General features: G+C 36.1%; 2 protein-coding genes across 4 annotated transcripts in view; both read left to right on the top strand.

The window, feature by feature from the left end:
- The window catches only part of LOC142358300 (bridge-like lipid transfer protein family member 3B), a 381,846-nt gene that overhangs the window by 244,789 nt on the left and 110,236 nt on the right, over positions 1-26,821 (top strand). The gene's annotated exons all lie outside the window — the stretch shown is intronic.
- The window catches only part of LOC142334861 (SRSF protein kinase 3-like), a 41,800-nt gene continuing 27,416 nt past the window's right edge, over positions 12,438-26,821 (top strand). Inside the window, exons 1-6 of the mRNA XM_075383187.1 lie at positions 12,438-12,540; positions 15,329-15,401; positions 15,643-15,852; positions 16,026-16,113; positions 19,484-19,816; positions 20,098-20,572. Coding sequence (XP_075239302.1) covers positions 12,438-12,540; positions 15,329-15,401; positions 15,643-15,852; positions 16,026-16,113; positions 19,484-19,816; positions 20,098-20,572 — 1,282 coding nt within the window. The remainder of the gene's footprint in view (positions 12,541-15,328; positions 15,402-15,642; positions 15,853-16,025; positions 16,114-19,483; positions 19,817-20,097; positions 20,573-26,821) is intronic.

Here is a 26,821-nt window from a genome sequence, read left to right as displayed (position 1 = left end):
CCAAGTACTGGTTATAGTTTTCCAACTGCTGAAGTTCTGACCTCAATTGGTCAATCTCTTTCTCCATTTTCTCCATGGCTTCGCTCTTTTTTATCAGTATTGACTTTTAGATCGGCCAACTCCTGCTTAAGTAAGTCGATTGACTGCTCTTGTTCGGCATTTCTAGCTGCCGCCGCCTTTAGGTTATCTCTTAGCGCCTCACACTCGGCGCTCAGTTTTCCCAATGCTTCTCTTGCTTTCTCTTTGGCTTTGTTGCAATGTTTGTCTAGTTTTTGTCGAAGCTCGACAAGATCATTTTGGAGTAAAGATTTTGTACTCTTCAATTTCTCTAACTGCGCGCACTGGTTTTGCAGTTCCACTTCAGTCTGCAGAGGTCGGGACCGAATATTGGCGGGTGCCAGAAGTTCTAGTGTAGACACCTTCCGAGTCCGTGACAGACAAGATTCCACTCGGTACACTCCCGGGGAAATCTCCGAAATAACTTCCCACAACTCTGGCATATAGTACACAAATTTTCCAATTTGTGGGGTCTCACTGCCTGCTATGTTTAATAGAAACCATTTTTGCTTCTAAAGTTTCTCAATATTTTCAGTCCTGTTCTCAAGACTTTTCTCTTATTTTTATTGGTCTTGACCTCAAGGCAACTCTTTTTCATTTTTTTCTCTTTTTTTTTGGTCTTGAACTAACTCAAGACAACTCATTTTAATTTTTTTTGGTCTTGAACTCAAGACAAACATTTTCATTTTTTTCGTCCTGAACTCAAGAAAAGTCATTTTCATTCATTTTTTTGGTCCTGAACTCAAGACAACTCATTTTCATTTTTTTTACACAACCGATTCTTTCAAGGACTCTTTCTCTTCAATCATTTTCTTTTGTTCTCGGCGCCCATTAATTAATTTGAGTAGTTCATTATACATACGTGTTCCCGTTACAGGGTCGAGATTCCGCAACAGTTGTTGCCAGGAGGCTCCATTAATGACTAATCCCAAGTAGATGAACAATTTAGGAAAATTTTTCACAACTTGGAATATGAGGTAGACTGTTAAGAATGACACAGCAATGTCCTTAGCTTTTAACCAAACGTATAAGCTTTCAGTTTTCTAAGTTACGAAAAATTGTTATTTCATTTGTTAGAAAAAATTGTTTTTGGAACTGAGCGTTCCAATGAATAAAATTTTCATGACTTTTTTTCCCATCCAAATCTCGGAATGCTTCCCGACTCAAAACTCCTTTACAATTATGGCGAATTGTTCGAGCAATTTGAATCTGTTTTGCATCTGATATGGAGAACAGGCTGCGATGCAGGTTTTCATCACTTACATTTAAGTTATTATTCATCGACCACTGAAATATCTCACGATTGAATTTCTTCAGCATTTCTCCATATTGTTGAAAACTGCCGTCTTCTAATTTCACAACAATTGCGTACAGCGGGTTGCATGCAGCGATTGTATAATTATGATACACAATTTTTGTAATAGGGTCCATATATCTAATACTGGCCTCTGAAAAATTCTGACCTTCTACTAACACAGGAACTTCTTCTGTGCAAACAGGAAGTTTAGTTATTGTTGCTACCATCTTTGCACATTTATGAATATATGCACATATAACACAGATCCTGCTTTTTCGACGTGGGTTCCTTTCTCGAAGAGCGTTACCGATGGACTAACAATGTTTTTTGATATTTAAATCATAGTTTGAATTTTTAGTCGTTGTATCTCGCATTGGAGCGTTCTAAGTTTCTAAAAAAATTCTTTCTCCTTGAGAAGTTCGAAATTCAAGGTGTCAACAACGCTTGAAAGAAACATTTCCATGGTTATTTTAAGATTACCAGTCTTCAGTTCTGAACTTTCCTCGGAGTAAAAAACACATGGAACTCCGGTTGTTTTCACCTGCTGTCCACACAAACTAATAGTTTTTTCCTCTAAGATTTGTAATGCAATATCTTCATATTTGTTTTTGTGTAAAATTTTTCCGCTGACAAAACTGGTCTTGTTGTTACTAAAAATTTTTACAGGGTCCTCCTCATTAAAGTGTTTGATCGTTTGACATTTGACAGTAAAAAATCGTTTACTAAGTCGTCTTCAAAATATGTGGTTTGATAAAAAACAGTTTTCGAGAAACCTAGGGGATCCTTAAAGCTTAAGAGGTTTCTTTGTATCAGCTTTCACCAAATCGTTCCGATGTAAAGTTTTGCATTGATCATCACATTTCCAATAAGTTTTACTCCTGTAGGTGAAACCCACTCTACAGGCTCAGCATACATAGCACCTTCACGATTATTTTTTTTCATGGAGCTCTGGCTATGCTCCTCGGCATAAGTAGTTTCACTTGCTCTTTGTAAAATCTTTTCCGTTACTGAATTGTTGACTTTAAAGGTTTTTGTCTCCAAAACTTGGTAAAGCAAAATCTTTGTTTTGACAAATGCTCCTACAGGTTCCCTCGTTTAATGGATATATGGATTTTAGGAGTCTTATGTTTTTGGTAATAAAAACAACATCGTCATATACATTGCTCTTTTTAAGTGCAGACACAGTATATGCCGCTTCATACATGCAAAATCTTAATTTTATCTCTGGCTCAACCTCAGCATATATCAAACTATCTTCTTCTATTGTTTTTGATACTCGAATTTTGTTATCACATTTTGTACTGTGATCCAGAGAATGTATTTTTGTTGATACAATATTGTCAAAATCATAGCCGTATGATTTAATACAAAGTGAAGGAGAAGCAAAAATGGCTAGCAATGCCAGATACAAACAGAGTGATATTCAATCACACAATGCTCCAGACGAACTCGTCTTTCTTTTCGATTCCATTATTTCTTTCTGGATTTTCCTGAAACAAAAACATCATCAGTTTCTGTCTGCTAAAGTACTCCTCATCTTGCTCAGTAAAGTAATTAAGTAATTTTTTAATCTCTCAGGCACTTTCGCGTCCATTTTTTGCCATGAGGCTTTGACTATGCTCTTCGACATAAGTGGTTTCTTTGGCCTGTCGTAAACTTATTTCTGTTACCGACCCATTGACTCTTTCTCTTCAATCATTTTCTTTTGTTCTCGGCGCTCATTAATTAATTTGAGTAGTTGATTATACATTCGTGTTCCCGTTACAGGGTCGAGATTCCGCAACAGTTGTTGCCAGGAGGCTCCATTAATAACTAATCCCAAATAAATGAACAATTTAGGAAAATTTTTCACAACTTGGAATATGAGGTAGACTGTTAAGAATGACACAGCAATGTCCTTAGCTTTTAACCAAACGTATAAGCTTTCAGTTTTTAAGTTACGAAAAATTGTTATTTCATTTGTTAGAAAAAATTGTTTTTGGAACTGAGCGTTCCAATGAATAAAATTTTCATGACTTTTTTTTCCATCCAAATCTCGGAATGCTTCCCGACTCAAAGCTCCTTTACAATTATGGCGAATTGTTCGAGCAATTTGAATATGTTTTGCGTCTGATATGGAGAAAAGGCTGCGATGCAGGTTTTCATCACTTACATTTAAGTTATTATTCATCGACCACTGAAATATCTCACGATTGAATTTCTTCAGCATTTCTCCATATTGTTGAAAACTGCCGTCTTCTAATTTCACAACAATTGCGTACAGCGGGTTGCATGCAGCGATTGTATAATTATGATACACAATTTTTGTAATAGGGTCCATATATCTAATACTGGCCTCTGAAAAATTCTGACCTTCTACTAACACAGGAACTTCTTCTGTGCAAAAAGGAAGTTTAGTTTTTGTTGCTACCATCTTTGCACATTTATGAATATATATACGTATACCACAGATCCTGCTTTTTCGACGTGAGTTCCTTTCTCGAAGAGCGTTACCGATGGACTAACAATGTTTTTTGATATTTAAATCATAGTTTGAATTTTTAGTCGTTGAATCTCGCATTGGAGTGTTCTAATTTTCATTTAAAAAAATTCTCTCTCCTTGAGAAGTTTGAAATTCAAGGTGTCAACAACGCTTGAAAGAAACACTTCCATGGTTATTTTAAGATTACCAGTTTTCATTTCTGATCTTTCCTCGGAGTAAAAAACACATGGAACTCCGGTTGTTTTCACCTGCTGTCCACACAAACTAATAGTTTTTTCCTCTAAGATTTGTAATGCAATATCTTCATATTTGTTTTTGTGTAAAATTTTTCCGCTGACAAAACTGGTCTTGTTGTTACTAAAAATTTTTACAGGGTCCTTCTTATTAAAGTGTTTGATCGTTTGACATTTGACAGTAAAAAATCGTTTACTAAGTCGTCTTCAAAATATGTGGTTTGATAAAAACAGTTTTTCAGAAACCTAGGGGATCCTTAAAGCTTAAGAGGTTTCTTTGTATCAGCTTTCACCAAATCGTTCCGATGTAAAGTTTTGCATTGATCATCACATTTCCAATAAGTTTTACTCCTGTAGGTGAAACCCACTCTACAGGCTCAGCATACATAGCACCTTCACGATTATTTTTTTTCATGGAGCTCTGGCTATGCTCCTCGGCATAAGTAGTTTCACTTGCTCTTTGTAAAATCTTTTCCGTTACTGAATTGTTGACTTTAAAGGTTTTTGTCTCCAAAACTTGGTAAAGCAAAATCTTTGTTTTTACAAATGCTCCTACAGGTTCCCTCGTTTAATGGATATATGGATTTTAGGAGTCTTATGTTTTTGGTAATAAAAACAACATCGTCATATACATTGCTCTTTTTAAGTGCAGACACAGTATATGCCGCTTCATACATGCAAAATCTTAATTTTATCTCTGGCTCAACCTCAGCATATATCAAACTATCTTCTTCTATTGTTTTTGATACTCGAATTTTGTTATCACATTTTGTACTGTGATCCAGAGAATGTATTTTTGTTGATACAATATTGTCAAAATCATAGCCGTATAATTTAATACAAAGTGAAGGAGAAGGAAAAATGGCTAGCAATGCCAGATACAAACAGAGTGATATTCAATCACACAATGCTCCAGACGAACTCGTCTTTCTTTTCGATTCCATTATTTCTTTCTGGATTTTCCTGAAACAAAAACATCATCAGTTTCTGTCTGCTAAAGTACTCCTCATCTTGCTCAGTAAAGTAATTAAGTAATTTTTTAATCTCTCAGGCACTTTCGCGTCCATTTTTTGCCATGAGGCTTTGACTATGCTCTTCGACATAAGTGGTTTCTTTGGCCTGTCGTAAACTTATTTCTGTTACCGACCCATTGACTCTTTCTCTTCAATCATTTTCTTTTGTTCTCGGCGCTCATTAATTAATTTGAGTAGTTGATTATACATTCGTGTTCCCGTTACAGGGTCGAGATTCCGCAACAGTTGTTGCCAGGAGGCTCCATTAATAACTAATCCCAAATAAATGAACAATTTAGGAAAATTTTTCACAACTTGGAATATGAGGTAGACTGTTAAGAATGACACAGCAATGTCCTTAGCTTTTAACCAAACGTATAAGCTTTCAGTTTTTAAGTTACGAAAAATTGTTATTTCATTTGTTAGAAAAAATTGTTTTTGGAACTGAGCGTTCCAATGAATAAAATTTTCATGACTTTTTTTTCCATCCAAATCTCGGAATGCTTCCCGACTCAAAGCTCCTTTACAATTATGGCGAATTGTTCGAGCAATTTGAATATGTTTTGCGTCTGATATGGAGAAAAGGCTGCGATGCAGGTTTTCATCACTTACATTTAAGTTATTATTCATCGACCACTGAAATATCTCACGATTGAATTTCTTCAGCATTTCTCCATATTGTTGAAAACTGCCGTCTTCTAATTTCACAACAATTGCGTACAGCGGGTTGCATGCAGCGATTGTATAATTATGATACACAATTTTTGTAATAGGGTCCATATATCTAATACTGGCCTCTGAAAAATTCTGACCTTTTACTAACACAGGAACTTCTTCTGTGCAAAAAGGAAGTTTAGTTTTTGTTGCTACCATCTTTGCACATTTATGAATATATGCACGTATACCACAGATCCTGCTTTTTCGACGTGAGTTCTTTTCTCGAAGAGCGTTACCGATGGACTAACAATGTTTTTTGATATTTAAATCATAGTTTGAACTTTTAGTCGTTGAATCTCGCATTGGAGTGTTCTAATTTTCATTTAAAAAAATTCTCTCTCCTTGAGAAGTTTGAAATTCAAGGTGTCAACAACGCTTGAAAGAAACACTTCCATGGTTATTTTAAGATTACCAGTTTTCATTTCTGATCTTTCCTCGGAGTAAAAAACACATGGAGTTGCGGTTGTTTTCACCTGCTGTCCACACAAACTAATAGTTTTTTCCTCTAAGATTTGTAATGCAATATCTTCATATTTGTTTTTGTGTAAAATTTTTCCGCTGACAAAACTGGTCTTGTTGTTACTAAAAATTTTTACAGGGTCCTCCTTATTAAAGTGTTTGATCGTTTGACATTTGACAGTAAAAAAATAGTTTACTAAGTCGTCTTCAAAATATGTGGTTTGATAAAAACAGTTTTTGAGAAACCTAGGGGATCCTTAAAGCTTAAGAGGTTTCTTTGTATCAGCTTTCACCAAATCGTTCCGATGTAAAGTTTTGCATTGATCATCACATTTCCAATAAGTTTTACTCCTGTAGGTGAAACTCACTCTACAGGCTCAGCATACATAGCACCTTCACGATTATTTTTTTTCATGGAGCTCTGGCTATGCTCCTCGGCATAAGTAGTTTCACTTGCCCTTTGTAAAATCTTTTCCGTTACTGAATTGTTGACTTTAAAGGTTTTTGTCTCCAAAACTTGGTAAAGCAAAATCTTTGTTTTTACAAATGCTCCTACAGGTTCCCTCGTTTAATGGATATATGGATTTAATGAGTCTTATGTTTTTGGTAATAAAAACAACATCGTCATATACATTGCTCTTTTTAAGTGCAGACACAGTATATGCCGCTTCATACATGCAAAATCTTAATTTTATCTCTGGCTCAACCTCAGCATATATCAAACTATCTTCTTCTATTGTTTTTGATACTCGAATTTTGTTATCACATTTTGTACTGTGATCCAGAGAATATATTTTTGTTGATACGATATTGTCAAAATCATAGCCGTATAATTTAATACAAAGTGAAGGAGAAGCAAAAATGGCTAGCAATGCCAGATACAAACAGAGTGATATTCCATCACACAATGCTCCAGACGAACTCGTCTTTCTTTTCGATTCCATTATTTCTTTCTGGATTTTCCTGAAACAAAAACATCATCGGTTTCCTGTCTGCTAAAGTACTCCTCATCTTGCTCAGTAAAGTAATTAAGTAATTTTTTAATCTCTCAGGCACTTTCGCGTCCATTTTTTGCCATGAGGTTTTGACTATGCTCTTCGACATAAGTGGTTTCTTTGGCCTGTCGTAAACTTATTTCTGTGACCGACCCATTGACTTTAAAGATCCTATCGCCAAAACCTGGTATGTCAAACTTTTTTCCTGCCAAATGTTCCTACAAGCTCCCTCATTTAAGGGGTATATTGATTTTAGTAGTCTCGAATTTTCTGTGAAAAAAAAACGACATTGTCATATATGTTGCTTTTTTACGTTCCGACACGGTATATGCGGCTTCATACATGCAGAACTTTAGTTTTATCTCAGGCTGAACCTTAGCATATATCAAACTGCCTTCTTTTTTTGGTTTTCGATACTTGAATTTCGTTATCACAGTTTATGCGGTGATCTAGAGAATAGATTTTTGTTGATACCATATTTTCATAACCGTATAACTTGATACAAGGTGATGGAGAAGCAAAATAGGCTAGCAATACCAGATCCAAACATAGTGATACTCCATCACACTATACTCCGGACGAACTCATCTTTATTTTGATTCCGTTATTTCTTTCTGGATTTTCCTGAAACAATAAAACCATCAGTTTTCTGGCTGCTAAGGTACTCTTCATCTTGCTCAGTAAAATAATTCTATAATTGCTCAGGCACCAATTTTAATCGGCTGCTAACCAATTTTGGTGCCTTGGGATCACTATTATTTTTTTCTTCAGTACTTTTTGTTTTACAACTAGACGTCTGTTGCTTTTTTCTGGTTTTGTAATTTTTGTTTCTGCTGCTTTTTTTCAGTGTACTCTGTAGGTTTTGAAGAAGTTGCACTTCCTCCCGCGGCAACATTCTGGGCCTTCTCTTGCCCTTTAGAGTTTTCTTGCTCTGATTCTTTAGCTTCATTCTCAGGCGGTTCAATTGTAACATTTAGTGAATCGTTAGCATCCTCAGCTTCGGATTGATTTTCTGTGTTTAGATTGCTTTCACTGTCTGTTGATGATTCTATTTCAATTATATCGCCATCGTCTGAGTTGTTCAAATCACTGTTCTTCTACTCCTTAATGGTTGTTTTTCATTTCGCCTGAGGCTCAGGCGTGAATGATTTTTCTCGTGTTTTATATTTCTTCAGTCGATCATAATGGACCTTGATAGCTTTCCTCGTCTTTTTATTTTCTACCTTGAAATTCAAATCGTCTATAATTTCAACAATTATGTATGGTCCTCTATAGAAAGAAGTACATTTTCTTGTTTCTCCTTTTTTAACCGTTGGGATGAAAACTAACACTTCTTGGCCAACTTTATAGCTCAGCCCAAACTTACTGCGATCATAATACGACTTCTGGCGTTCTTGTTCGACATCCATATACTCTCGCATCAACTGGTGCGTTTCTTGTAGTTTCTGTTTCATCGTGAAAACATAGTCACTTGGTGTTGCATATTTTGTGGTCTGTTGTGTGCTATAGATGCAGTTTATAGGTAGCGACAGTGGAAAACCCAGTACTACAAACGCTGGGCTGTACTTTGCTACACTAGGAATTGATTATCGATATGCCATCATCGCTAAAGGTAGAAAATTAGTCCACTCCTGTTGGTATTGTCCTATATATTTGGAGAGGCATTCTTCTATTGCTCGATTTGTTCGTTCAATCATCGCGTTCCCTTGTGGGTGGTAGGATGTGGTTGATGTCCCCTGAATTCCTAGTTCACTGCAAAGACTACAAAACAATTTAGACATAAAGTTTGACCCTTGGTCACTGTGTAGGTTGACAGGACAGCCGAATCTTACTATCCAGTGTTCAACAAACGCTTTTGTCACAGTTTTTGCCTATCGATTGGGTAACGCTAGGGCTTCGTACAACTTACTGAATTGATCACCGATAAGCAAAATGTATTTGTTTCCCTGAGACTCGGGAAGAGGACCCATGATATCAAGAGATACTTGCCAAAATGGATGACTAGGTTTCCATTTTGTGAGTGAATGCCGATGTTTCTGCTTAGTGCCTTTCCTTTTTAGGCAAAAATCACAGCTTTCTATCCAGTTTCTTACGTCTCTTCTCATGCACGGCCAAAAAAAAGTTATTATTCATCGACCACTGAAATATCTCACGATTGAATTTCTTCAGCATTTCTCCATATTGTTGAAAACTGCCGTCTTCTAATTTCACAACAATTGCGTACAGCGGGTTGCATGCAGCGATTGTATAATTATGATACACAATTTTTGTAATAGGGTCCATATATCTAATACTGGCCTCTGAAAAATTCTGACCTTCTACTAACACAGGAACTTCTTCTGTGCAAAAAGGAAGTTTAGTTATTGTTGCTACCATCTTTGCACATTTATGAATATATGCACGTATACCACAGATCCTGCTTTTTCGACGTGAGTTCCTTTCTCGAAGAGCGTTACCGATGGACTAACAATGTTTTTTGATATATAAATCATAGTTTGAATTTTTAGTCGTTGAATCTCGCATTGGAGTGTTCTAATTTTCATTTAAAAAAATTCTCTCTCCTTGAGAAGTTCGAAATTCAAGGTGTCAACAACGCTTGAAAGAAACACTTCCATGGTTATTTTAAGATTACCAGTTTTCAATTCTGATCTTTCCTCGGAGTAAAAAACACATGGAGTTCCGGTTGTTTTCACCTGCTGTCCACACAAACTAATAGTTTTTTCCTCTAAGATTTGTAATGCAATATCTTCATATTTGTTTTTGTGTAAAGTTTTTCCGCTGACAAAACTGGTCTTGTTGTTACTAAAAATTTTTACAGGGTCCTCCTTATTAAAGTGTTTGATCGTTTGACATTTGACAGTAAAAAAACAGTTTACTAAGTCGTCTTCAAAATATGTGGTTTGATAAAAACAGTTTTTCAGAAACCTAGGGGATCCTTAAAGCTTAAGAGGTTTCTTTGTATCAGCTTTCACCAAATCGTTCCGATGTAAAGTTTTGCATTGATCATCACATTTCCAATAAGTTTTACTCCTGTAGGTGAAACCCACTCTACAGGCTCAGCATACATAGCACCTTCACGATTATTTTTTTTCATGGAGCTCTGGCTATGCTCCTCGGCATAAGTAGTTTCACTTGCTCTTTGTAAAATCTTTTCCGTTACTGAATTGTTGACTTTAAAGGTTTTTGTCTCCAAAACTTGGTAAAGCAAAATCTTTGTTTTGACAAATGCTCCTACAGGTTCCCTCGTTTAATGGATATATGGATTTTAGGAGTCTTATGTTTTTGGTAATAAAAACAACATCGTCATATACATTGCTCTTTTTAAGTGCAGACACAGTATATGCCGCATCATATATGCAAAATCTTAATTTTATCTCTGGCTCAACCTCAGCATATATCAAACTATCTTCTTCTATTGTTTTTGATACTCGAATTTTATTATCACATTTTGTACTGTGATCCAGAGAATATATTTTTGTTGATACGATATTGTCAAAATCATAGCCGTATAATTTAATACAAAGTGAAGGAGAAGCAAAAATGGCTAGCAATGCCAGATACAAACAGAGTGATATTCCATCACACAATGCTCCAGACGAACTCGTCTTTCTTTTCGATTCCATTATTTCTTTCTGGATATTCCTGAAACAAAAACATCATCGGTTTCCTGTCTGCTAAAGTACTCCTCATCTTGCTCAGTAAAGTAATTAAGTAATTTTTTAATCTCTCAGGCACTTTCGCGTCCATTTTTTGCCATGAGGCTTTGACTATGCTCTTCGACATAAGTGGTTTCTTTGGCCTGTCGTAAACTTATTTCTGTTACCGACCCATTGACTTTAAAGATCCTATCGCCAAAAAACCTGGTATGTCAAACTTTTTTCCTTCCAAATGTTCCTACAAGCTCCCTCATTTAAGGGGTATATTGATTTTAGTAGTCTCGAATTTTCTGTGAAAAAAAAACGACATTGTCATATATGTTGCTTTTTTACGTTCCGACACGGTATATGCGGCTTCATACATGCAGAACTTTAGTTTTATCTCAGGCTGAACCTTAGCATATATCAAACTGCCTTCTTTTTTTGGTTTTCGATACTTGAATTTCGTTATCACAGTTTATGCGGTGATCTAGAGAATAGATTTTTGTTGATACCATATTTTCATAACCGTATAACTTGATACAAGGTGATGGAGAAGCAAAATAGGCTAGCAATACCAGATCCAAACATAGTGATACTCCATCACACTATGCTCCGGACGAACTCATCTTTATTTTGATTCCGTTATTTCTTTCTGGATTTTCCTGAAACAATAAAACCATCAGTTTTCTGGCTGCTAAGGTACTCTTCATCTTGCTCAGTAAAATAATTCTATAATTGCTCAGGCACCAATTTTAATCGGCTGCTAACCAATTTTGTTGCCTTGGGATCACTATTATTTTTTTCTTCAGTACTTTTTGTTTTACAACTAGACGTCTGTTGCTTTTTTCTGGTTTTGTAATTTTTGTTTCTGCTGCTTTTTTTCAGTGTACTCTGTAGGTTTTGAAGAAGTTGCACTTCCTCCCGCGGCAACATTCTGGGCCTTCTCTTGCCCTTTAGAGTTTTCTTGCTCTGATTCTTTAGCTTCATTCTCAGGCGGTTCAATTGTAACATTTAGTGAATCGTTAGCATCCTCAGCTTCGGATTGATTTTCTGTGTTTAGATTGCTTTCACTGTCTGTTGATGATTCTATTTCAATTATATCGCCATCGTCTGAGTTGTTCAAATCACTGTTCTTCTACTCCTTAATGGTTGTTTTTCATTTCGCCTGAGGCTCAGGCGTGAATGATTTTTCTCGTGTTTTATATTTCTTCAGTCGATCATAATGGACCTTGATAGCTTTCCTCGTCTTTTTATTTTCTACCTTGAAATTCAAATCGTCTATAATTTCAACAATTATGTATGGTCCTCTATAGAAAGAAGTACATTTTCTTGTTTCTCCTTTTTTAACCGTTGGGTTGAAAACTAACACTTCTTGGCCAACTTTATAGCTCGGCCCAAACTTACTGCGATCATAATACGACTTCTGGCGTTCTTGTTCGACATCCATATACTCTCGCATCAACTGGTGCGTTTCCTGTAGTTTCTGTTTCATCGTGAAAACATAGTCACTTGGTGTTGCATATTTGTGGTCTGTTGTGTGCTATAGATGCAGTTTATAGGTAGCGACAGTGGAAAACCCAGTACTACAAACGCTGGGCTGTACTTTGCTACACTAGGAATTGATTATCGATATGCCATCATCGCTAAAGGTAGAAAATTAGTCCACTCCTGTTGGTATTGTCCTTTATATTTGGAGAGGCATTCTTCTATTGCTCGATTTGTTCGTTCAATCATCGCGTTCCCTTGTGGGTGGTAGGATGTGGTTGATGTCCTCTGAATTCCTAGTTCACTGCAAAGACTACAAAACAATCTAGACATAAAGTTTGACCCTTGGTCACTGTGTAGGTTGACAGGACAGCGGAATCTTACTATCCAGTGTTCAACAAACGCTTTTGTCACAGTTTTTGCCTATCGATTGGGTAACGCTAGGGCTTCGTACAACTTACTGAATTGATCACCGATAAGCAAAATGTATTTGTTTCCCTGAGACTCTGGAAGACGACCCATGATATCAAGAGATACTTGCCAAAATGGATGACTAGGTTTCCATTTTGTGAGTGAATGCCGATGTTTCTGCTTAGTGCCTTTCCTTTTTAGGCAAAAATCACAGCTTTCTATCCAGTTTCTTACGTCTCTTCTCATGCACGGCCAATAAAACCTTTTCAAGCTCTTTTGTACGTTTTCTTTATACCAAAGTGTCCTGCGCTAGGCGAATCATGCAACAGCTCAAGAACGTTGGACACTCTACCCCAGGGTACCAGCATTTGGTAAACAGTATTAAAGTTAGGTTTTGTTTGGTGTTTTCGATACAAAATCCCTTCTATGAGAAAAAGATTTTTATACTGAACCCAGTATTTCCATAACTCCTTTGAAGCTCCGTTTCTAATTTGCCCTGGTTTGGGTCTTTTTTTGTTTATGACCCATGAATATACTTCTTTGAGTATATTGTCAATTTGCAGCGAATCTCGCAGTTTTACTCACTGTAGTTTGTGTAAATGCCAACCTCGACTACTATAGTTGGTATCGTCCTGCTCTACGTCTAGCGCATTAGCGTTAACAAAAGCTGTTTGTTCCTCATCTTCTGTTTTTATGTGAGAAAGACAGTCAGCGTGTGGGATTTTCTTTCCTGCTCTATGCTTGTTGTCAAAATTAAATTGCCCAAGTTTCTCTATCCATCTTGCGACCATACCGTCTGGTTCTTTAAAACTATAGATCCAGACGAGAGCCCTGTGGTCCGTTATAATTAAAAAATGCTGACCAAGTAAATAGTTTTTAAAATAATGGGTAATATGAACTATTGCGAATAATTCCCGCTTAGTTGCTGAGTAGTTTCGTTGACTTTTACTCAAAACTTTGCTAGCATATGCAATAACTCTATCCTCAGTTCCTTGTTTTTGTGCAAGAATTGCTCCGATGCCTCTCAACGAAGCATCGGTAGTTAATGTATATTGATCCCTATCGTTTAAATGTCCTAAAACTGGGGCTTCCAAAAGCTTTTTCTTCAACTCTGCTACTGGACTTGTGCACTCTGTACTCCATTCAAGTTTTTTTTATTTATTTAGTAACCTGTAAAGAGAGTCTGCTGTTTTTCCGAAACCCGGAATGAATTTTCGATAATAGCCCACAAGGCACAGAAAAGCCCTGACGTCTTTTAGGGATGATGGTTCTTTCATTTTTTCTACCGCTCTTACTCTCTCTGGGTCGACCTCGACACCACTCTCAGATATAATATGTCCTAAAAAGCTGACGCGCTTTTGGAAGCAATTGCATTTTTGATCCTTTAATCTTTATTCTATTCTCCTATAAACGTTGGAAAACCAGCTCTAACCGTTTAAGATGTTCTTCGAAATTTCTTCCGAAAACGATAACGTCGTCTAGATAAACTAAAGCTACTTCGTAAGAGAGACCAGCAAAAATTTATTCCATTAGGTTTTGAAAAGCTCCTGGTGCAGAAACTAGTCCCATAGGGAGCCTTTTCCACTTATATGGGCCCAAAGGTATTATAAAAGCTGTTACATTTTGACTCTCTTCTTCCAGCGCCATTTGAAAGTATCCCGACAGAAGATCAATGTTTGAGAAGTGCATGTTTCCCTCCAGTGAATCAATAACCTCATTAATTCGTGGTAAAGGCCAGCATGTTTTCTCTATTTGTTTGTTTAGACCACGGTAGTCTACAACTAAGGGGTAGGTTCCGTCTTTTTTGGTACCAGTAATGATGGTGCTGCCCAATCAGAGTGTGTTGGTTCGACTAAGTCATCTCGTTCCAAGTCTTCAACAATTTTCTTCATGGCTTTTTTCTCAAAGCCCATGCTGCCGTATGTACGTCTGAATTTTTTTTACGTCTGAATTTTTACGTCTAAAGATGTAGTATGTTTGATTTATAATATTAACCTGTAACTTTAACCTTAGGGTTATTCGAATTTACATGTTAGAGATTTAAAAAAAAGTAAAAAAAGTCTTATACTACTACTACTACTATGTGCGCTGTCACTGCCTTTGATCTAAGACTGACGATTTGGCTTTCTGATTTCTAGGTGCGTTGTCACAGCCGTTAAGCTAAGATCCAGGACAGTTTGCCATTTGTTTGCATTGATTCGATCAAAATCGTGGAGTAATACAATTGTTTGCATTCATCGGCTGAGCATAAGTCATTATTTTGCCAGGCGCAAACCTATGAGAGAACTTTTTACTTTGTCTTTGAACTTAACCTGAACTTAAATACTTAACCTGTCTTTTTCACTGTATCAGCAGTATGTGAAATATTGTCGGTATTGTTTTTTCAGATTTACCTTGTTTTATTCCATCTGGCTCATTTAACCAGAAGTAAATCGCTTGAAGCGAACAAATGTCATCCAGAGCACAAAGACATGGTTTGTTATTTTCTGCTGGGTTTGTGATTATCAGATACCAATCTTAAATTGACCGTCTTTGTTTCAGTGCAAGCAGTAAAAAAGAAGAAGCGGGCCAAAGCACCGAAACCCAACAAAGCTAAAACAGCGGAAAAGACCAAGTAATGAATTTGTACATTGCTTCTTTGGATCTCATCCGTTTGTGCCATTACATATTGAGTGTAAAAAAAATTGAATTTGTGTCTGGGGGTGTCAAAAATGCGCACCATCTAAGCTACGCTGGGGGTGGGGTGGGGGTTCGTTGGTTGGTTATGGGTGGGAGGGAGGGAGGAAGGAGGCACAAACGGAAAAGATTTGATTTTTTTGGATAATTTAAGGTCAATTTATCATTTTGTAATACAGGACAAAGCCGAAGAAGAGCACCAAACAAGGCTCAACCGCTGAGACTACTAGCCAGCCTGAGCCATGCGAGGTCGTTGCTACAACCCTCGAAGAGACAACCGACATAATCGAAGAGGATTTCCCGGACGATGAAGAGGAAGAAGATGAAGAAGAGCCTCTTGGCTCCGATGACGATGAACAAGAGGATTCATCAGACTACTGCGTGGGCGGGTACCACCCAGTTAAAATCGGCGATTTGTTTCATGACCGGTACCACGTTGTGAGAAAACTTGGTTGGGGGCATTTCTCAACAGTATGGCTTAGTTGGGATCTCAAGTAGGAAATCCTTTTTGTGCAATAAAACTTGAAAATATGTTTCAATTAACTACCTGACTACATTTTAGACTGAGACGGTACGTGGCGTTGAAAGTGGTAAAAAGTGCAGCACACTACACAGAAACAGCAATTGATGAAATTTCGTTGCTCGTTGCGGTGAGTACCTTCCATGGCAACTAAAATTTTGGGGATAGAATGTTTATTAATAGCCGCGTCAGCAATTCCAGGCGGCTATTATTGCGGCTATTATTGGCCTTCTCTTAGTTTTTTACGACTCGAAGAGGAGTATTGGTTTTCTTAAGTTTTTCTTTTTACCCGAAGTACTATTCGTTCAGACGATGTTTTGACCTAAAAGCGAAAGTGAGTAAAATTGCCGCGTGAACTTAATTTTTCTCAGCGAGAGAAATTTTTTGATCATGCGCTGCGTTAAGTGAATGATTTTTTGACTTTGAAAAGTAGTTTTTGAACTGAATGGCACATATAGATAACCGTTTTTAGCCGTTTTTCGTCTAAATGGCCCAGTTTTTTTGCTTGCAATTTGGTTTTTTTGTAGAAATAATTTCTAGTCGATGATATATAGAAACGTAAACCTCAGAAATTGATAACACATTGTTTTGCAGAGTGCGTTTGAAGTTCAAATTTGGCACATATTTCTTGATTTTTTAGTTAATTTTTGGCTTTTTTCTATTAATTTCTTCATTTTCGGATCTTTCGGCCATCTTTTTGTCAAAAATCAGTTAATATGGCAGCTTGCTTTTGATAATTCATATACCCAACGCCTCTTTCTACCTCGATGTAATTTTGTTTTTATAAAATTGTACATATTTTAATCCGATTTTGGTCGTTTTTTTTTCCAATTTTTCTCAGTTTTTGTTTGTATTTTGGTTTTGATTACTAGAAATGGTCTTTTTGTCAACTTATAGGGACTTTAATGTCGTTTCAATAAAAATTCAATCATGTTTTGGCGTTAAGTCTTTGAAAAACAGTTAAAATTTGTGTCATAAATGAAGTCTCAAAAATTTTTTGACCATTTTTTCGCGAAATGTTTGTTTCAATTCTGCTTTTCTTTTTTGTTCTGTTGAGGAGGATGCATCTTTGTCTCGGATGACTCGTTGTCTTTTCTATGTCTCGAATGCTGAAGACTGAAATGTATTCGTGTTTCTTGATTTTTAGTTGCTCTTGAACGAACTTCATAGCAATTATTGTAAACGTGTCTTTTTTATGCAAATTTTTCGCTTGACAATTTTGCGCTTTTCTAGAACATTCTTTGAATTCTCACGGGACTTTTTTGCGCTTTCATTCTTCTTAAAGCTTGTTGCTAATAAAAATAAAATTGGTTGCAGTATAGCAGAAGTAAGTGAGTCGTAGGGCAGTGGTTAGTTCGTGTGCTCATGGATCGGGAGGTCAGGGGTTTGAATCCCGGCGGGCGATAGGTTTTTGCACCCATAAAGAAAAATCGATCTAGGCTACAGCCCCTCAATTAAATTGCCTCGCCTGTCGTTCAAGAGCAATTCTTCCGACATTTGTCGGTTTTTATTTTTAATTTGTAATTGAATTTTCAAAAATCAAGAATTGGTTACGATGTTCCTTACATTGTGTCCATATTCTTTACATTCTAGTTTATCATTCTAGTTTTGTCCTGAAACCTACGTATATATACAGGTGTTAAAAAATTGAATAATTTCAACTTCTTAGATTTTCGTCATTTCTTTGGTTTGCTATTGGTTTCATTCAACATAAGGAAGTACTGAGAGTTTTCTGGAAAGCCTTTTTCAAAATTTGCACTTATTACTATTTAGTGCAATTTTTTCCATGCTCTGGTATTGTTTTTAAACAATTTTTTGCCTTTGCATTTTTTTCTGTTGCTTATTTCTTTTCTATGATTAATTTTGTTTTTGAGTTATGATATCATGTATAGAATATATACAACAAAAAAGACGTATGTGTTGTTTTTGTCCCAATTGAAGCGATTAGAAATCTAATTTTAGTGGTTTTCTGATTCTTAATTTTGACCATTCTGTTTTGAAAAATTTACTTAGTTTCTAAGATGATTGTCTGCCGTTTGGTTTTGCGATCTTTTTGGGATTGGAATCTAGAATTATTTGAGGGAGAATGATAGACCTGTCAGTTTTTTTCAGCTTATCAGATTTTTTGCCATCCTAATTTTTCCGGAATTTTTTAACTTTAACAAACTGTTCCATAATATAAAATTGTGCGGCGTTTTTGTTTCTTTTGGTGACTGGTTTAAATTTCACCAAATTTTAGATCAGACCTGAGGAAGTGTTCATGGTTTAATACACAGGGAAATGGCTTCAGCTGCAATTACGGTTTTTTGTGAAGTTTCGATGCATCGAGTCGCTTTCGGAAGTTCTCCGGCTATGTTTTTTATTTCGTCGTCGCGATTTTTTTTACGACCATATGACGTCACAACCACTTCAAATCTGATTTTTGTTCATTCGTTCATACAATTTCAACTGAAGTGCGTGCGTGACGTCATTTTTCGCTCTCAGTGAAGCGAGTTTTTTTGTTCATTCGTGTGATTAAAGGTTTGGTCACAAGTGACTTACCTCACTCTCAAAAATGACTTCCTCACTTTGAAGTTGACTTTTTTTTATTTTAATTTAAAGACATAAGATCAAATGGGTGTGTGTTACTCTCAATGAAGGTTATTTGAGAGCAGCTAATAGAGGCAGCAAAAACTTATACATATTTTTAATCAAAATATAACATATCAGCCTTCAATGAAAAGGCATTTTTTTGGTCTGTCTTTTCTGTTTTTTTTGAGAGTGCAGATCTACGAAGCTATTGCGGCTATTTTCTGGCAATCTGCCAGCTATGTTTTTTTTAACTTCGTCTAACAGATTTTTGTTTCGTCTTACTCTGACTTCTTGGAATTGAAATTTTCAATGACTTCAGTGACTACTGCTTTGCTGTTAAAATTTGTGTTCTCGACGTCATTTCTTCTTTTAGGTCAATTGCGTGACTTACCTCACTCAAAAAAGTGTTTTCTGAACTGACTTATGGAACTCTGAATTTTATGAACAAGTTGAAGATTAATAGTGTGCATCTAAGTAGTGCCAAACTTATATGCCCTAATTCTTGAGTATGTCTTTGATTTTGAATATCAATTTTGAAAAAGCTCTTTTAGGGCTTTCTTATAAACTATGTGTCATAAAAATGACAGTCCAAATCTAAGCCAAAAAGTCTACTGGTCTATTAAAGGACTGGTGGTCGATCTGTCTATCTTATTTCTTTAGTTGTTTCAATTCATGGAAGGCCACAAGCGTCTATCGCGGCTATTTTCCGGCAATCTGCCGGCTATGTTTTTATTAGCATTGATTTGGTTCTTTTTGTCTAAGAAGAATTGCCCTGATATATTAGATTTAGGCTTCCTTAATAATAATTTTCATTCCGATGTTACTGAAAATAGTTTCTTTCTGTTATCGTGATTTCGCTAAATAGTTTTGCGGCAAACTGATGGAAAAGATTTAAGAAGTTTAAGTTTGTTTCCATTTTGGACATTTAGGTACGCGATGGAGACCCCGACGATCTGTTCCGCAACAGAGTTGTATCTCTAGTTGACAACTTCAAAATTAGAGGCCCCAATGGTGAGCACGTTTGCATGGTGTTCGAGGTTCTGGGGCACAACCTGTTGAAATTCATTATCAAATCCCACTACGAGGGGTTGCCAGTGCCTGTGGTGAAACACATCATAAAGCAAACTCTGGAGGGACTGCACTATCTACATGCCAAATGTGCGATTATTCACACAGACATCAAACCAGAGAACATCCTCATCACAGTCGACCAGCAGTTTGTGCGATCACTCGCCAGAGAAACAGCCGAGTGGATGAAACAGGCGAGTTCTGTTAAGAGCTGACGTAAATTGATTAGTTCGCGATACTAGCTATTGCTTAGCTACCGATCCAATTTACGTGAGAGCTCAACAGTGTTGCTATTGGTTGGCATTTTAAGCTAGTTATGTGCAGATATTGTACAATGTGCGGTGACTAATTGTTGGGCATTATTGCTGAGCTCTTCAATATGACTTTCTTATAAACACTTTGAATTATTTGCCTTTGCCTTTTATTTTATATTCTGGCGACATTGTTTCAAATTGTATAAGTAATTCGTTTTTAGGGTGCAAAACCCAGCAATTCAGCAGTTTCGACTGCTAAAAATGAGCGCAAAGCTGTGACGGAAATTAATTCAAAGATGACCAAAAATCAGAAGAAGCGGGCTAAGAAGAAGGCGAAACGTATCCAAGAGCTGTTTGATTTACAACAGAAGCAACTTCAAGAATTAGACATGCTCGAGGAGTTACAAGAACTCGAGCATGAGTTAGAAAAGACCTCTTTAACATCCCAAGGGGACTCAAAGGGTTTGAAAGGAGATACAAATGGCAGCGTGTTTTCATCATCAGATCAAGATAAATCTGGTGGTAACACTACCTTAACACAAGCAAGAAAATCTGTGAATGACGACTCCTCTACTGGCGACAAGCGTGACAGTGTGCTGAGTCAAGATGGCGACGACGAGGACGAAGATGAGGAGGATGACGTCACAGTGGAACAGCACACATTGACAAATCAGATGTTAATCCCCGAAGAGAGGAGTAAGTGTTTAATTGCTCTCAAACGAAGTACTGCTGCCCTTTTAATGCAAGTTCTCACACTCCGGCTTTCCGTATGATTATAGCTGCGAAGCTGTAAGCTGAGCGTAGCTATATTGCTGTGCTCTTGGTTTTTTAGAATCCAAAGGATGTGGATTGTATTGGTGTGCTCTTTTTAATAGCCGCGTCAGCAATTCCAGGCGGCTATTATAGCGCTCCTAATTAATTGCTCTTGAAAGAAGTTCATAGCAATTATTGTAAACGTGTGTGTGCATAAACTTTTTTTATGCAAGATTTTTGCTTGATAATTTTGACTTTTCGAGTTACTTTTACGCCCTTGACTTTTTGCTTTTCGCGTGATCTAAAATTCTCTCTCAATCACAATTTCAAGCAGCTGAACTCAATTGGCGGCAATTTAATACTAAAAGTCAACTGAAAAGTGCGCCGAAACTCGTGCCATTTATTACACTAAATCTTAATAGTGGTATATGTTAACCTCTAATGTGGTCATTTGAAGGCCACTATTGAACTTCTTAGTCCCATTTAGGCTCCCCCTCCCCCCGACTGAAGCAGGCTGCAATTGACTAGAGCTCCCATTAGTCGTTCGAGAGCACTTCTTCCGACTTTCAGTCGGTTATTTTTTTTTTTTGACTTCGTCTAAAAGATTTTTCTGACTCGAAGAGGAGTATTGGAGAAGTCCTTTTTACTCACTAAGATTTGGAGCGATTTTGGTGCTGAACAAAAGTGAAGACCGGGGCGAAAAGAGATTGGTTTTTGTTCTTACCGCTGTTTTTGAGATAGCGAGAAATTGATGTGTGAAATAAATTTTTCTAAGCGAGCGAAATTTTTTTGTTCACGTGCGGCTTTTAAAAGCAGTATTTTTGCAACTTTCAATGGTTATGAGGTTTGATTATGATATTGTATTAGTTTTAGGCTTATTTTGATAGGTTTCAAGTAGATAATTTGAGTTTAATGTTAATTTGGATGTTTTTGATCAGTTTTGCTGATTTTTAGACAAAATTTAACAATTTTTTGTTTTTTGCTTTACTGCTTTAGGGGGATCTGAATAAAAGTTTGTTACTCAAGGAATTTTCAGATACCAATTGATTAAATTTTGTTGGTATAAAACTTTTTTTCTTAGGAAAAATGACAAAAAAATTGAAAAATTTTAAACCATTTTTCTTATTTTTTTGAAGTTTTTCTTTTTTTAATCTTAGAGAAGTTTCTTAGCCTTTTATGACTTGCCCATTATATTTAGAGTTTTTCATTGCTCTAATTGCAACGGAACTTTATTCGGCTTTTTGTTTCCTTGTGCTATTAGAGAAAAATTTCATTAAGTTTTTCTAGTTTTTTTTTGTTCGATTTGTTTTTGAATGCCGTTTCTATTCTTCCTTAATTTTTTATGGTATTTGTGGAGGTATAGGGTTCACAATATTTCTTCTAGTTGTTTAGTCTTAGTCTTAAGTATGGGTAATTTTCTCTTTCGAGTCGTTTCCGGAATTCTTCCGGCTATGTTTTTTTCGTCTTACTCTGACTTCTTGGAATTGACTTTTTCAATGACTTCATTGACTTCTACAGCTTTGCTGTTAAAATTTGTGTTCGTGACGTCATTTCTGCTTTTAGATCATTTGCGTGAATTAGCTCACTCAAAAAATGACTTTGAACATACTTAGGGAACTTTTATGAAAATTTACTGATTAAAGATCAATAGTGTGCATCTAAGTAGTGCCAAACCTTGCCCTAATTCCTGATTATTAGTCTTGAGTTTTAATATGGAATGTTAATTTTGAAAAACCTCTATTAGTGTTCTTTCCTTGTTGAGCAAATGTGTCTCATAAAAATGAGAGTTCGAATCTGACCCAAAAAGACTAGTGCTCTATTAAAAAGCTGCTTGTCGATCTGTCAATCTTATTTCTCTAGTTGTTTCAATTCATATTAGGCCACAAGCGTCCATCGCGACTTTTTTCTGGCAATCTGCCGGCTATGTTTTCACGACTCGAAGAGGAATATTGGAGACGCGTATATTTTATCGGAGTGTATTTTGAAGCAGAAAATGAAACGCATAAAAAATTTTGGGAGTGGTTTAAGCGCTGTACAAAATTGAGTGCAGCGAAAAATGTAGATTTTTGTTCGTACCGGTGTTTTTTGGAGAGAGTGAAAAAAAATCTGAACGAGTGAAATTTATTCAGGTGCGGCTTTTAATTTCAATTTTTTGTGTGTGAAAAGGCTATATTAACAATGTTAAATTTGTTTTGATAGTCTTTTTCAAGTGTGTAGGTTATGTTTTTTAAGTTTAACGCTGAATTGGAGTTTTTGCGGCTGTTTTGGTGTTTTTTGCGCTGCTTACGCAAATTTGTGCTGGAGCAAATATTTTGCATATTTTACTCTGCCTAAGCAAATTTTTGCGCTGAAGCTTTTTGCACTGCCTTTTTCAATACAAGTTTTAGAACTACCGATTTCCGTCTGATTATAGCTGCGAAGTTGTAAGCTGAGCGGATTTTTTGCGATGCTCCTGGTTTTTTAGAATCCAACTGATGTGGATTGTATTAGTGTGCTGTCTTTTTTTACGACTCGAAGAGGAATATTGGAGACGCGTCTTTTTATCGGAGTGTATTTTGAAGCAGGAAACGAAACGCGTGAACAATTTTGGAGTGATTTAAGCGGTGAACAAAATTGAGTGGAGAGGAAAGAGTAGTCTTTTGTTCGTACCGCTGTTTTTGAGAGAGTGAAAAAAATCAGTGAGCGATTGAAATTTGCGTGCGGCTTTTCTTAATACTTTTTGTATTTTTTGTCTGAAAAGGCTGTATTAGCAATGTTTAATTTGTTCTGATAGTCTTTTTGAAGTGTGTAGGTTATGTCTTTCTGAGTTCTACGCTAATTTGAAAGCTTTGTTGCCATATTGGTGTTTTTTGCTCTGCTTAAGCAAATTTGTGCTGAAACAAATATTTTGCACATTTTACTCTGCCTAAGCAAATTTTTGCGCTTAAGCTTTTCAGCACTGGTTTTTTAAATGCAAGTTTTCGAACTCTCGATTTCCGTCTGAATATAGCTGCGAAGTTGTAAGCTGAGAGGAGATATTTTGCGATGCTCGTGGTTTTTTGTTTCGTCGTCTGACGCTCTTTTATTTTACATTTGTTCTGGAACACTCTTTGGCTTGACATTTTCAAGCTTGATTTCTTGCTTTTTCCGTGACCTAAAGTGCTCGGATTCAGAAATTGTCTGTTGCTAAAATAAAATTGATTGTGAAATTATGGTGACAAGGGTCCGATATCATAGTGGTCAATGCTTCGGATTCTTTCGCTGGGGATTTGAGTTCGAACCTCTGCGTTGTCAAAACTTTCTGCACCTAAAAATTTTGCACCTCCTTTGATGTACCCCCTTTGAATTAAAGTTTTTGAATTGAACTTCAATGATGAACCACCTTGGAGTTAGAGTGTTTAAGTTGGCCTCGATAACTTTTTTCCAACTCATATCTCTATCTGTTTCTATTGTACTTTACTGTACGCAAATCTTTCACAACTGTTCCGGCAGTCTGCCGTCTATGTTCTTAGATTGCTTTCATTGGGTATTGAATGGACGCTTGAATTGTTTTGAAGTATCAATTTATTGCAGTTTTGATGCTATAACCCCTTTTTTAGTCCAAAATTTCATAAAAATTGGAGGAAGTGTAAGTTTTCTTTTGTTATTTTCTTTCAGTTTTTTTTTTTAATTTTGTCAATTGACGTGTCTGTGAGCATAATTTTACCTTCTATTGTTGGGTCTGCATTTTAATGGTATCGTTTTGATCAATGCGATATTTCATTTTTCATGTGTACTTCTAGTATATAAAGAGACAATTGAATTCATTTCTTGTTCAGTTGGTTTTTGTGGGTCTAAATATTTCGATGTTCGACTTCAGGTTACTTGTTCTTTTCTCCTTTGGTTACTTTAATTGAATTAAGTTCAACGGATGATATCTCACTCTAAATGAAGGTGAGTTGAGGGCAGATGTACTAACAAGACAAGTTATACAAATAAATTCTAAATCAAATTGTGACAACTCAATTGTAAACGTGTCTTTTTTATGCAAAATTTTCGCTTTTAACGTTTTGACTTTTCGAGTGACTTTTACGCCCTTGACTTTTTGCGTTTCGCGTGATCTAAAATTCTCTCTCAATCAACAATTTCAAATACTAAAATAATAATACTAAAATTCAAATGAAATACTAAAATTCAAATGAAAAGTTTAATACTAAAATTCAAATGAAAAGTGCGCCGAAACTGGTGCAATTTTTCACTTAATAGTGGTATATGTTAACCTCTAATGTGGTCATTTGAAGGCCACTATTGAACTTCTTAGTCCCATTTAGGCTCCCCCTCCCCCCGACTGAAGCAGGCTGCAATTGACTAGAGCTCCCATTAGTCGTTCGAGAGCACTTCTTCCGACTTTCAGTCGGTTATTTTTTTTTGACTTCGTCTAAAAGATTTTTCTGACTCGAAAAGGAGTATTGGAGAAGTCCTTTTTACTCACTAAGATTTGGAGCGATTTTGGTGCTGAACAAAAGTGAAGACCGGGGCGAAAAGAGATTGGTTTTTGTTCTTACCGCTGTTTTTGAGATAGCGAGAAATTGATGTGTGAAATAAATTTTTCTAAGCGAGCGAAATTTTTTTGTTCACGTGCGGCTTTTAAAAGCAGTATTTTTGCAACTTTCAATGGTTATGAGGTTTGATTATGATATTGTATTAGTTTTAGGCTTATTTTGATAGGTTTCAAGTAGATAATTTGAGTTTAATGTTAATTTGGATGTTTTTGATCAGTTTTGCTGATTTTTAGACAAAATTTAACAATTTTTTGTTTTTTGCTTTACTGCTTTAGGGGGATCTGAATAAAAGTTTGTTACTCAAGGAATTTTCAGATACCAATTGATTAAATTTTGTTGGTATAAACCTTTTTTTCTTAGGAAAAATGACAAAAAAATTGAAAAATTTTAAACCATTTTTCTTATTTTTTTGAAGTTTTTCTTTTTTTAATCTTAGAGAAGTTTCTTAGCCTTTTATGACTTGCCCATTATATTTAGAGTTTTTCATTGCTCTAATTGCAACGGAACTTTATTCGGCTTTTTGTTTCCTTGTGCTATTAGAGAAAAATTTCATTAAGTTTTTCTAGTTTTTTTTTTGTTCGATTTGTTTTTGAATGCCGTTTCTATTCTTCCTTAATTTTTTATGGTATTTGTGGAGGTATAGGGTTCACAATATTTCTTCTAGTTGTTTAGTCTTAGTCTTAAGTATGGGTAATTTTCTCTTTCGAGTCGTTTCCGGAATTCTTCCGGCTATGTTTTTTTCGTCTTACTCTGACTTCTTGGAATTGACTTTTTCAATGACTTCATTGACTTCTACAGCTTTGCTGTTAAAATTTGTGTTCGTGACGTCATTTCTGCTTTTAGATCATTTGCGTGAATTAGCTCACTCAAAAAATGACTTTGAACATACTTAGGGAACTTTTATGAAAATTTACTGATTAAAGATCAATAGTGTGCATCTAAGTAGTGCCAAACCTTGCCCTAATTCCTGATTATTAGTCTTGAGTTTTAATATGGAATGTTAATTTTGAAAAACCTCTATTAGTGTTCTTTCCTTGTTGAGCAAATGTGTCTCATAAAAATGAGAGTTCGAATCTGACCCAAAAAGACTAGTGCTCTATTAAAAAGCTGCTTGTCGATCTGTCAATCTTATTTCTCTAGTTGTTTCAATTCATATTAGGCCACAAGCGTCCATCGCGACTTTTTTCTGGCAATCTGCCGGCTATGTTTTCACGACTCGAAGAGGAATATTGGAGACGCGTATATTTTATCGGAGTGTATTTTGAAGCAGAAAATGAAACGCATAAAAAATTTTGGGAGTGGTTTAAGCGCTGTACAAAATTGAGTGCAGCGAAAAATGTAGATTTTTGTTCGTACCGGTTTTTTGGAGAGAGTGAAAAAAAATCTGAACGAGTGAAATTTATTCAGGTGCGGCTTTTAATTTCAATTTTTTGTGTGTGAAAAGGCTATATTAACAATGTTAAATTTGTTTTGATAGTCTTTTTCAAGTGTGTAGGTTATGTTTTTTAAGTTTAACGCTGAATTGGAGTTTTTGCGGCTGTTTTGGTGTTTTTTGCGCTGCTTACGCAAATTTGTGCTGGAGCAAATATTTTGCATATTTTACTCTGCCTAAGCAAATTTTTGCGCTGAAGCTTTTTGCACTGCCTTTTTCAATACAAGTTTTAGAACTACC

This window comes from Convolutriloba macropyga, chromosome 2 (assembly GCF_964194025.1).
Source record: "Convolutriloba macropyga chromosome 2, txConMacr16.3, whole genome shotgun sequence".
Taxonomy (NCBI): domain Eukaryota; kingdom Metazoa; phylum Xenacoelomorpha; order Acoela; family Convolutidae; genus Convolutriloba; species Convolutriloba macropyga.
The sequence above is the reverse complement of the archived record's forward strand: the minus strand, read 5'-3'. Positions and strand labels throughout refer to the sequence as shown.